General features: G+C 35.7%; 1 protein-coding gene across 1 annotated transcript; it reads left to right on the top strand.

Annotated features, from left to right (window-relative positions):
• The first annotated feature begins 5301 nt into the window (after positions 1-5301).
• LOC116013023 (G-type lectin S-receptor-like serine/threonine-protein kinase CES101) lies at positions 5302-13042 on the top strand. The gene is made up of 14 exons (XM_031252685.1): positions 5302-6190; positions 6411-6503; positions 6586-6728; positions 6909-7119; positions 7214-7451; positions 7522-7609; positions 7816-8113; positions 9304-10500; positions 10599-10757; positions 10833-10996; positions 11694-11904; positions 12000-12237; positions 12318-12468; positions 12615-13042. Exons 1-14 carry the CDS (start codon positions 5302-5304, stop codon positions 12918-12920), a joined length of 4386 nt encoding a protein of 1461 aa, XP_031108545.1. The 3' UTR covers positions 12921-13042.
• The last annotated feature ends 297 nt before the right edge of the window (positions 13043-13339 follow it).

Below are 13339 nucleotides of genomic sequence, written 5' to 3' on the forward strand. Positions count from 1 at the left end.
AATGTGGGCATTGCATTGTGAAAATAGTAGTGAGGGTTGTACCGAAGAAAATAGATGTTGGTTATCAGGATCAATTTCATAGAATCAAGGATATGATTATACTGTTGAATGTATCAACTCCAATACCAGTACCACCGTAGTTATAAAAACTAATAGAACAACCATTGTCAGTCCTTGTGTACTTCAACGATTTTATATGTTTGCTTATGGGTACTTTAGGGTTTTTAGAAGGCCGTAGGAAAATGATTGGGTTAGATGGGTGTTTTCTAAATGGAATGGTGAAAGGTGAAATCTTTAGTACAATGACAATGGACAATTAGAAGAAGGTATTGATGTAGAACTAACATATGAGAAATAACAAAACATGTATCATTATCAACTCGGAGACTTTGGGATCCATTGTATATCTGGTATATATTGAAATTAATTGAAAAGTGATTAATAAAAATTGATGTTGCTGATCTAATCTCAGTATAGTTCCATGGGGCATTCCAAAGTCTCCAACTCCAACCAAGTGTTTCACCAAGGATTAATATTGGCAGTAGGAAAAGACTTAGGACTTCATCAATTATATTCAATCAACACGAAGTAGAAATTGTTTTAAGTCATCAACTGAACATTTGGCTGCTAGTCTTCATCGTGGTCTTTATCGCTGCCTTCAGAACGTAACGTTGCTCTTTTATCATCAATGAACAGTATTTATTTTCATGAACTCTCACTTATTACTATAGTAATATAGTATGTTGCTATCTAGTCAAATTTGTACCTCTTGTGTGCTAGATTTTTGCATGAATTTAGAGGTATAATTTGAATATTTGATTTGATAAATTTTGACATGAAAAACTGAGAACATAGGAATTATTATGCGGGCGCGTGCAGTGCACATCTTTTTTTTTTTTTTTTTAATATCAGTTTTATTTTTTTATCTCATCTCATTTTCTCTTTCTTAATCATATTTACAAAAAAAAAAAAAAATTTATCAAAAATTGCGAAATAACCCCATTAATAAGATGCTCTCACACGCAACTGACAACACAGAAAGGCGGTCCATACGCATTTTTTACTTTTACTTTTTTTATGACTAAAGTGTCAATTTAGCAGTGTCTGTTGGGTTCATGTTTTTTACTTTAATTCAATTAATTAATTGTATGTGGTCTCTGTGTGTCTAATAGTAGTCGTGATTTTTTGCTTTTATTGAACATGATGATAACTTTAATTTGTTTATTCACATTGGTGTTAATGGTCAATTAACGCGTACGAGGGTGGGGCTGGCACACCAACAAGGGGATCACTTTCATTCCCATTACCGGCATCCAAACGGACGCCAAAAGTTGCTGCATGCGCTCAAACTTAACCATACGTTCAGTCAGGAAACGACCAACCAGTTCCCACCTTTGCGAAGGGACGATCGCCGGATTTGGCTCAGGAGCATCAAGACCGCCGCTCGAGTCATAGCTTACTTTGCTGACAAAAGAGATGAATTGGACAAGAATATGGATGAATGAAAAGGTGGACAAGAATATGGATGAATTGTACTTTTTGCTTGGTTAAATATAGTGCATGTCAGACGTACGTATGTTGAGCGTATGGTATGTCTACGTATCTTTATAAGTATCAAGTATGTATGTATGTTATAATTTAATATCATAATTTATAATATTGTTAATTTAATAATAAAGTTAATGTTTAAATAATAAAATAATGGAAAATTATATTTTTCGTCTCTAAGTTATAGGGTAATTATAGAATTCGTCCCAAAGTTATGGTAATACTCACTTTTCGTCCTTAAATTAGCATTGACGTTGCATTTTTCGTCCCTGAGTTATTCAAATTGCAAATTTTGTCACTAAGTTATCATTACGTTGCACTTTTTAATCGAACCTTTTCGTGGAATTATATTGTCAAATTGATTAATATTATTATGATTACTTCTTTTCTTAAAAAAAAAATGATTACTTCTTTTTGAGAATTATATGACAATATAATTATTTTCAAATATTAATAAAAAAATATAATTGTTTTTTGTTTTTTTTTTTCTTCGTTCCGTTTGTAGCTGAGGCTTTGTCCATTCTGGACTATGGTGAAGAAGAATGCATGGAGAGAGAGAAACAAAATATTTTATTATTTATTGGAAATCTGCATAATCTTTTTTGAAGCACATGGGAGGCATTGAAAGAGGGGTTGTATTTGGATGTATATCTATACTTTTTTTAGTTGGGGATGTATGTATAGTTGTATACGAGTATACGACAGAGGAGAGAGAGATTGCATGGAATGTTTAACCTTTTTTTATTTATTAAAATATCGATATTTTAGTCTAACTTTCAAACCATCGATATTTTAGTCCATTGCATTTCATTCCTCGGCAACCACAGAATTGACCCCCGCCGCTCTCCTCATCGTCCAAGCACAAACCCGCCCATCGCTGTTCGATCGTGTTAACAGCCACGAATACGTAGTCGCAAATCGTGGAAAAAACAGTAAAACCAAGGAACCAAAGATACGGAGGCGTGTAAGAAAGTAGACAGAAAACCCTAGAGAGAGAACTGCTAGGAAAAAAGTTAATTTTTCCGTTAAATATTTAGCTGTTATTTGACATGTTTAATAATTGAGTTCTCTTCCATGTACTCTATTTTTTCTCCCTCACTTTTAATTCCTCCTGACGTGGTAATAAATGATTAATTATCTTCATCGTATGGGTACTAAGGAAAATGTCAAGATCAATATTTTGTTAGAGGGAGTAAAAGCTAGGAATAGAATTTGGTAGTACGTAATATTTTCCCTAATAATTTTCTCCTAAATTAGCAGTTACATATCTTTGGAATATACAATGAATGGTTGTTTATCTAAGAAGTTGATGTTTTTAGCTTTGGAGTCATGATAATGGAGAATGTGAAAGGGATGAGAAACAATGACTTCTACAACCCAAATCATGTTTCAAATTTACTTTGTTAATTAGGTCAGCGCAGCATTGCTCTATGTATAGACCCATAAACTATGATCAGTCTATTTTAGAATTCTTTTATTGAAACATCTTTATCTAAATTGGAGCAATAACTAATGGAATACTCAATTATATGAACGGCCTACCTACGGCAATAAATTGTAAAGACCATTACACAAAAGTGACAATTCTAAAGGAAGCTGCACGGAGAAGACTTTACATTTGGAGTCTAGTTGACTGGGAATTGAAGTAAAATAAATTATTTTCCAGTCCACGTACTCCCCTAGTTGATGATAATGTGCAAAATAAAATGCATATATAGGATAGCTTAGCCATTTAATCATAAACCACCCTGCAGATCAAATCAGATGAGATAATAAGTAGTAGAAATGAGTAGCCGCGTTTCAAGTCTTGGTGCTTTCTTCTTCTTCTTCTTCTTCATCTGTCATGCCTTGCTGCATGCTGATTTGATCTCTAGAGATACACTTGGCCCCGGAGAAACTCTGCTTCAAGGTCTGTTTTTTAATTCCGAAAATGACTTGGAGTCATCAAACACATGGTACACTGTTGAAAGAGCTTGACTAAAGCTCTGTCAAGAAGTCATTAATGGAACAAGAGAAAAGCTGAACTGTTATTGAACATCAAAGTGTTTGTTACAATGTTGAAGAGAAGATAAGTCTGCTTTATATATTCAGCAGAGAACGGTTATAACAGATACAACAGAATGCACAAGGGAAAATACAAATGTGCCCTTGGCTGACATCGGTCACTTCATCACCCCCCGTAAGCTGGAGCATGAATGTCTTGAAGGCCCAGCTTAGAGTGGAAGCTATCAAATGCTGGTTTGGGTAAGGCTTTAGTGAAGCCATCTGCAATCTGTTTTTGTGAAGGAATGGATAGCAGCTTGATCACACCTTCATTCACTTTCTGTTTGACCACATAGCAATCTATCTCTATGTGTTTGGTACGTTCATGAAACACATGGTTTTCCCCTATAGCAATGGCAGATTGATTGTCACAAAACAAAGTAGTTGGACTGTTAGGAGTCACATTCAAGTCTGTCAGTAGGTAGATCAGCCATTGAATTTCACATACAGTGGAGGCTAAGGCCCTGTATTCTGCCTCAGATGAGGACCTTGATACTGTGGCTTGTTTCTTGGTTTTCCATGAAACCAAAGATTGCCCAAAATATATACAATAACCAGTGATGGATTTCCTGGTTTCTGTGCATGTAGCCCAATCAGAGTCAGAAAACCCTTGCAGTTTGAGAGGAGAGCCTGTGTGATAGAATAAACCTTTTCCAAGAGAACCTTTGAGGTATCTTAAAACCCTGTGGGCAGCAGTAAGATGTAAGCTTGTAGGTTTATCAACAAATTGGCTTAGTTGTTGAACAGCATATGAAATGTCTGGCCTGGTATTTGTTAAGTAAAGTATTCATTAATCGTCATATTACCTTGCATGTTCCTGAAGATTTCATTCTGTATTTCCGCAATCCTATGAGGATCGGCTTGAGAGTATCTCTGTCTGAGAGCATTCCAGATGTCTGCTGCCTTTTCAAAGTAAAGGACACTTTCCGCAATTGTGGAATTGAGAGATTTCAAGATCCATGAGCAGACTATGTCGTTGCACCTCATCCACACGGGATACTTAGGATCGGACTCATCTGGACACAGAATGGCTCCATTAACGAATCCGAGCTTGTTCTTAACTCCCAGCGCTATTTTCATCGATCGACTCCAAGACGCATAGTTACACTCGGACAGGGGAGGTGAAACGAGAATCAAATTTGGATTCTCAGTAATATGGAGATACATTGGATCGTCGAACTCTTCGTTTCGCTGAACTGAGTTCTGGTTTTCTGGATTCCGACCTCCTGAGGTCGGTGGTGCTGCTGTCTGCCCGGCTGAAGTTCCTTCGCCGGCTTCTTCATCCAAAACGACTGCCGCAGCATAGCTTCGGTGCCGCTCTGATACCATGTTGAAAGAGCTTGACTAAAGCTTTGTCAAGAAGTCATTAATGGAACAAGAGAAAAGCTGAACTGTTATTGAACATCAAAGTGTTTGTTACAATGCTGAAGAGAAGATAAGTCTGCTTTATATATTCAGCAGAGAACGGTTATAACAGATACAATAGAATGCACAAGGGAAAATACAAATGTGCCCTTGGCTGACATCGGTCACTTCATCATACACGTTAAAATTCATTAAAGCTACAGGAGGGCACTACCTCCTTCAGCTGGCTGGTATTTGTGTATACAGTACACCAGGTATGACTTCCAAAGGCCTCCGGAAGAAATTACGATTTGGGTTGCTTGTCAGGGGCAGGGCCAAAGTGATGATAACTCTCCAAATTTATTAATGTCAGAAGAAGGGCAATTGAAAATAAATGCGGCAGATAAAGATTTCATTGTAAACATTGAACAACCTACTTACGTTAAAAACACAACCGCAACTCTTCTTGATAATGGCAACTTAGTTTTGCGAAGTCCAAGGGGGCGTACGTTGTGGCAAAGTTTCGACTACCCCACTAATAATTGGGTTCAAGGCATGAAATTGGGTTGGTTTGGGCTCAAAACTCCACGCCCTCACCAACGTTTTCTCACTTCTTGGACAAGCCACCAAAACCCTTCTCCTGGTGCTTTTACCTTTGGTGTTCTTTATCCAAACAATACTAAGCCGCCGCAGCTAGTTCTCATGAGAAGAGGGATTGTTTATTGGCAAAACGGGGTCTGGAATGGTAAATACTTTCCGTTTCTTCGGGACTCTCCTGGTGTTTATAACTTCAGCTATTTCTCTGATGACAACGAACGCTACTTTATTTTGAATAATCAAGTAGTTGATGACATTTCATCCAATATCCTTATTTATGCATCTGGGGAAGTAAGTGTGATTACGGATAATTATCGTGAATCCAGCATGTTCACAGCTATTGACTGTTACAACAATAAAAGGGCTGATTCCGATACGGAGGGGTGCGTAAGAGTCAAGAAATCCAATTGTGGTAGTGTTGGAGACAATGGCTGGTTCAATTCAACAACTGGTTTCATTGAACAATGGGAACAATATTTGTATAACTTCACATTTGGTATCACTGACTGCAACCAAATGTGTGCACAAAATTGTTCTTGCAACGCCTATGCTTCTATCATTGCTGAAGCTGGAACAGGATGCAAATTTTCTTCTTCCCCTGCCTACAACTACAGCTTTGATGGTGACGCTCTGTACATTCGCCACAATGCCAAACCAGGTATCTATGCCCACTAACCCTTTTAATTTACTCATAATTTTATTTTTACTCTTTCATTTCAAATAGTATAATTAGCATACTCACACAACTGCTCTGCATTCAACTATATATATATATATATATATGTATTAAGTTTTGTCTCCACCTCACCATCCTGCCGGACCTGCCCCCCTGGCTTTGACAAAGACAAAGTCACACCACAACAAAACACCAACTATAGCTGCTCTTACAGTATCATTTCTGGTGATCCTTGCCGTGGTTTTCATTGTGTGGTATATCAATCCAAGAAAATGTTGCCGCACTTGCTTCTTAGGTACATATATACTCTCTTAATATCAACTCTTTAGTGTCTTTAACACTAGCTATAGCCTAATCAGATTTAAGTTTCGGCACAGCCCCAACTGAACATTCAAGGCAACAACTTGCTGGTAAGGAGGATGAGGACTTACCTTTCTTCAATTTCAAAACCATAGAGACGGCTACCAATTCCTTTTCTAATGAGAATAAGCTTGGTGGAGGATTTGGTCCTGTATATAAGGTATGATGACATTTTTCTTGTTTGGCACTTTATTAAGCTACAATAAATTAACTCTCTATATATTAACTCTGATGAACAATATTAATTGGTTGTGTGACTCTTTACTGCACAAAATTTTGAAGTAAAGGTTAAATGTTAAATTATATTCCCTTTGAATTAATCTAAGTAGTTACTATTCAGGGAATATTGCCCAATGGTCAAGAAATCGCAACAAAGCGACTCTCAAAAATGTCTGGACAAGGAATTGAACAATTCAAAAATGAGGTTCTATTGATTTCAAAATTGCAGCACAGGAATCTTGTAAGACTTCTGGGTTGTTGCACTCATGGGGATGAAAGGATATTAATATACGAGTATTTGCCAAATAAAAGTTTGGATTCAATTCTTTTTGGTTAGTATGGTGTATCCATTTTCCATCTTCCATCCTATAATTTTTCTCCTACTTGCATCTTTTAATTGAACATATGATCATTGCTTTTGCACAGATGAAAGAAAGAAAGATTGTCTTGATTGGAGAAAACGTATCTCCATAATTGATGGGATTGCTCAAGGGCTTTTGTACCTCCATAAGTATTCAAGAATGAGAATTATTCATAGGGATCTGAAAACAAGTAACATCTTACTAGATATTCACATGCATCCAAAGATTTCAGATTTTGGAACGGCTAGAATATTTAAAGATAATGTTTATCAAGCAAGCACAAAGAGCATTATTGGGACTTAGTAAGTCAATGAAAATGTTTATCTATATTTAGCTATTATTTGACATGTCTAATAATTTTCCTTAAACCAGTAGTTACATGTCTCCAGAATATGCAATGAATGGTTGTTTCTCTGAGAAGTCTAATGTTTTCAGCTTTGGAGTCATGGTACTGGAGATTGTGAGTGGGAAGAGAAACAATGACTTCTACAATCCAAATCATGTTTCAAATTTACTTGGTTATGTAAGTATTGCTCTATGCATAGACAGCATAAACAATCATAACTCTATTTCTATAATTCTTTTATTCAAACATCTTTATCTGAATTATTGGAGCAATAACTACATGTCTACATCTACCTAACTTTACTTGCAAATTGTTATTAGGCTTGGGATGTATGGATAGAAGGAAGAATTTTGGACTTAATAGATCCAGCACTGGACAAACCAGTTTCAATAAATGAAGCAACAAGATGTATCCAAATAGGTTTGTTATGTGTTCAAGATAGTGCAGCAGATAGACCAACTATGTCAGATGTGATATCTGTGCTTGGTAATGAATCAACGGTCTTACCTACTCCTAAACAACCTGGTTTCTCTACTGTCATTGGCTTAAAATGTGATGATGTTGGTAATAATCCAAAAGTTCACTCGGCTAATATGGTCACAATTTCAGACATTGAAGGTCGATAACAACCATATATGGTCTTGTAACACACTGCTCTCATTAGACAAATACTCTTTATTTTCCCTTTTTTTTATTTTCCTTTTTTCACGTTGAATGCTGTAATCATTTGATGCATACTTTTGCTGATGAAATATTTGTAAAAAAAAATTATTAGAAATTGCTTATTTAGTGTTATAATGCTGACGACGTTTTGAAGTGTTGTGATACAGGAAGAGATAAAAAAAAATCTTAAATTATTGTTTTATTACGTTTAGTAGCCGAGATGCAATCAAGGCGTTTGGTTAGAGGGAGGAAAATAGATGGAAAAGGAATTGCAATTCCATGGAAGATGAATAACGTGGGAATAAAGTGATATATAATTAATTGTTTTAAAAAAAAGTGATAATTAATTTAAATTCTTGTGTTTGATTTGCTTGAATAAAATTATTGAAAATTTCAATTCCAATATTTGGTATACAATTGTTGTCGCAGTTGATCATCATTCCGTCAGGGTCATGGAAGAAGAGCTGATCCACGTGGACCCCACCTTCCTCTACTCTACACTTGACTACGTACTCTGTCTCCAACTCTCCATCTCCTTCAACCTCTTCTCCACCGTTCCCATGCTTTCACACTGCCATTCAAAGTCTATAGTAGGTCCAATATTCAATTATATCAATAGCCGACCTAGCGCAATAAATTCTAAAGACTATTACACAAAAGTGACCACACAAGAAATTAAAGGAAGTTGCATGGAGAAGAGTTAGGCCCTGTTTGGTAAATGGTTGTTGCTGATCGGGTTAGCTGTTTGGGTTAGAAGGTATAATTTGTTGATAATATTAGTTGATTGTAGAAAATTGTTTGATAAATTGGTTGTTAGCTGATAGCTATTTGGTATAATTTCTTTTCTCAAAAAGCTAATTGAAAAAACTGTTTTGAGTAGCCTTTTGAATTTTAGCATTTTGGAGTTACAAAAAGCTTATTAACCAAACAACTAATAGTGATCAAATAAGCCAAAATTGGCTGATTATTTACCAAACAGGGCCTTAATACATTTGGAGTGTATCTAGTTGACCGGCAACTAAATTATTTTCCAGTCCTCTCCCCTATTTAATTTGATGATAATGTTCAAAATAAAATGCACATGTATACATAGGATGGCTTAGCCATTTAATCATAAACTACCCACATCAGATAATAAGTATTAGAAATGAGTAGCCGCGTTTCAGTGGTTGGAATTGGTGCTTTCTTCTTCATCTGTCATGCTGGTTTGATCTGTCATGTTAATGCTAAAGATACATTTGCCCCTGGAGATATGGAGTGGCATTATGCCGGAAATAACTTGGAGTCATCAAACGGACAGTACATGTTAAAATTCATTCAGCAACCTGCCGGGGGGTCTACCTTCAGCTGGTATTTGTGTATACAGTCGGCCTGGTATTACTCCCGACTGCCTCCGGAAAATATTACGATTTGGGTTGCTTGGAAGGGGCAGGAACAAAGGGATAATGATTCCCCTCCATATTTATCAATGTCAGAAGAAGGGCAATTGATAATATATGCTGCTGCAGGTAAAGGTTTCATTGTAAACATTCAACAACCTTCTTACGTTAAAAAAACATCGGCAACTCTTCTTGATAATGGCAACTTAGTTTTCCGAAGTCCAGGGGGGCGTACGTTGTGGCAAAGTTTCGACTACCCAACTCATACTTGGGTTCAAGGCATGAAATTGGGTTGGTTTGGGCTGAAAACTCCACAGCCTCACCAACGTTTTCTCACTTCTTGGACAAACCAGCAAAACCCTTCTCCTGGTGCTTTTACCTTTGGTGTTCATTATCCAAACAATAATACTAATACTAAGCCACCGCAGCTAGTTCTCATGAGAAGAGGGGTTGTTTATTGGCAAAGCGGGGTCTGGAATGGTAACAACTTTCCATTTCTTCCATACCTTAACTTCACCTATTTCTCTGATGAGAACCAAAGCTACTTTATTTTAAATAATGATCAAGATGATTTAGCCTACTATACCCTTATTATTCATGCAATTGGGGAAGTAAGTGTGGAAACCAATGGATATAATAGATCCGTGTTTGACTGTTACAACAAGGAATGGGCTGATTCCAATGCGGCGGGGTGCATAAGAGTCAAGATATCCAATTGTAGTGTTGGAGACAACGATTGGTTCAATTCAACAACTGGTTTCATTGATGAATGGGAACAATATTTGTATAACTTCACGTTTGGTATCACTGACTGTGAGGAATTGTGTGCAAAAAATTGTTCTTGCAACGCCTATGCTTCTATCAATGCTGAAGCTGGAACAGGAAGCAAATTTTCTTCTTCCCCTGCCTATCGTTTTGCCTCTGACGGTGAAGCTCTTTACATTCGCCACAATGCCAAACCAGGTATATATGCATTTCAAGTAGTATAATTAGCATATTCACACAACTGATCTGCATTCAACTATATATATATTAAGCAAATTGAACCAAATTGTCTCCAGTTAACAGTCCTGCCACCCAGGCTTTGACAAAGACAAAGTCACACCACAACAAAACAGCAACTATAGCTGCTCTAACAGTAACATTTCTGGTGATCCTTGCCATGATTTTCATTGTATGGTATATGAATCCAAGAAAATGTTGCTGCAGTTGCTTCATAGGTACATATATATATATTCTCTTAATATCAAATTAACAACTCCTTAGTGTTTTAGCTCTGGCTATAGCCTAATCAGCTTTAAGTTTTGTCACAGCCCCAAATGAACATTCAAGACAACAACCTGCTGGTAAGGAGGATGAGGACTTACCTTTCTTTAATTTCAAAAGCATAGAGATGGCTACCAATTACTTTTCTACTGAAAATAAGCTCGGTCAAGAAGGATTTGGTCCTGTATATAAGGTATGATAAACAATTTTCCTATTTGGCACTTTAAGCTTGATAGTGTAAATGACTACAGGATAGTCATACCACATTTTTTCTTTCCTATTTAGCACTTTAAGCTTGAGTATTCAGTGTTGAATGGCTCCCAGTTTGAGCAAATTATACTATGGACTAGGATCTATCTTGCATTGTAGACCCTTGTTCAAAAATAACCTTTATATTCTGTACATGTAATTGACACATTCTGTACTTGCAATCTATAGTTTACATTCTGTAGTTATCATATGTATCAGCAATTATCAACTTTTATGTTTACATGTACAAAAATTGTTAACTGTAGTTATAGAATGTGTAAATTGAATGTATAGAGTTTTTGTATCAGGGTTCACAATGCATTTTGTGCTGAAAGGTTAGGTCCTTATATAGGTATATGCCTTGACGCTTTAAGAATAAAATATTTTTCAAAATGACACTTAACCCTGACCCGATATTGATCAGATGTACATGGGAAATAATCCCTATCAAACCTACAATAAATTAAATGTCAAATTTAATATGAAACAAAAACTCTGTATATTAACTCTGATGATCTGTATATTAACTCTGATGAACGATATTAATTGGTTGTGTAACTTTTTACTGTACAAAATTTAGAAGTAAATGTTGAATGTTAAATCATATTCACTTTGAATTAATATAAATAGTTATTATTCAGGGAATATTGCCCAATGGTCAAGAAATCGCAGCAAAGCGACTCTCAAAAATGTCTGGACAAGGAATTGAACAATTCAAAAATGAGGTTCTATTGATTTCAAAGTTACAACACAGAAATCTTGTAAGACTTTTAGGTTGTTGCACTCATGGGGATGAAAGGATATTAATATACGAGTATTTGCCAAATAAAAGTTTGGATTCAATTCTTTTTGGTTAGTATGGTGTATTCATTTTCCATCTTCCACCCTATAATTTTTCCCTTACTTGGATCCTTTAATTGAATATATTATCATTGTTTTTTGCACAGATGAAAGAAAGAAAGATTGTCTTGATTGGAGAAAGCGTGTCTCCATAATTGATGGGATTGCTCAAGGGCTTTTGTACCTCCATAAGTATTCAAGAATGAGAATTATTCATAGGAATCTGAAAACAAGCAACATTTTACTAGACATTCACATGCATCCAAAGATTTCAGATTTTGGGACGGCTAGAATATTTAAAGATAATGTTTATCAAGCAAGCACAAAAAGCATTATTGGAACTTAGTAAGTCAATGAAAACTTATATCTATTCGTATTTATATTTATCTATTATTTGACATGTCTAATAATTTTTCCTAAACCAGTGGTTACATGTCTCCGGAATATGCAATGAATGGTTGTTTCTCTGAGAAGTCTGATGTTTTCAGCTTTGGAGTCATGGTAATGGAGATTGTGAGTGGGAAAAGAAACAATGACTTCTACAATCCACATCATGTTTCAAATTTACTTAGTTATGTAAGTATTACTCTACGCACAAATCGCATAAAATCATCAGTCTATTTCTAGGATTCTTTCATTTGAACATCTTTATCTAAATTGGAGCAATAACTACACACATGTCTACATATACATAACTTTTCTTTCCTACAAATGGTTATTAGGCTTGGGACGTATGGAGAGAAGGAAGAATTTCTGAACTAATAGATCCAACAATGGACAAAACAGTTTCACTGAATGAAGCAATAAGATGTATTCAAGTAGGTTTGTTATGTGTTCAAGATAGTGTTACAGATAGACCAGTCATGTCAGATGTGGTATCTATGCTTGGTAATGAATTAATGGTCTTACCTACTCCTAAACAACCTGGTTTCTCTACTATCATCGGCTTAAGATGTGATGATGTCGTTAACAATTCAAAAGTTGGCTCTATTAATATGGTCACTATTTCAGACATTGAAGGTCGATAATAACCACGGTCTTGTAACACATTACTCTCATTAGACAAACACTCCTTATTTTCAGGTTCTTTTATTTTCCTTTTTTCACTTTGAATGCTTTAATCATTTTATGCATACTTTTGCTGATGAAATATTTGTCAAAAATTTATTCGATATTGCATATTTAGTGTTATAATATAATGCTGACGACACTTTGAAGTGTTGTGATACAGGATGAACTATAAATGATTTTTCTTAAAAAATTGTATTACGTTTAGTAGCTGAGATACTAATTGGCTATCTTGTTTTTATTACGTTTAGTAGCCTATAGACAATCCTTATACTAGGACCCAGGTTTACATTGCACTTTAAATTTTGGTAAAAGTGCATGTGTCTTGAGTTTTTATGTCTTGTGTTATGTGTCTTCAATTTGTTTATAGACACATAAT

Source organism: Ipomoea triloba, chromosome 3 (assembly GCF_003576645.1).
Source record: "Ipomoea triloba cultivar NCNSP0323 chromosome 3, ASM357664v1".
Lineage (NCBI taxonomy): Eukaryota > Viridiplantae > Streptophyta > Magnoliopsida > Solanales > Convolvulaceae > Ipomoea > Ipomoea triloba.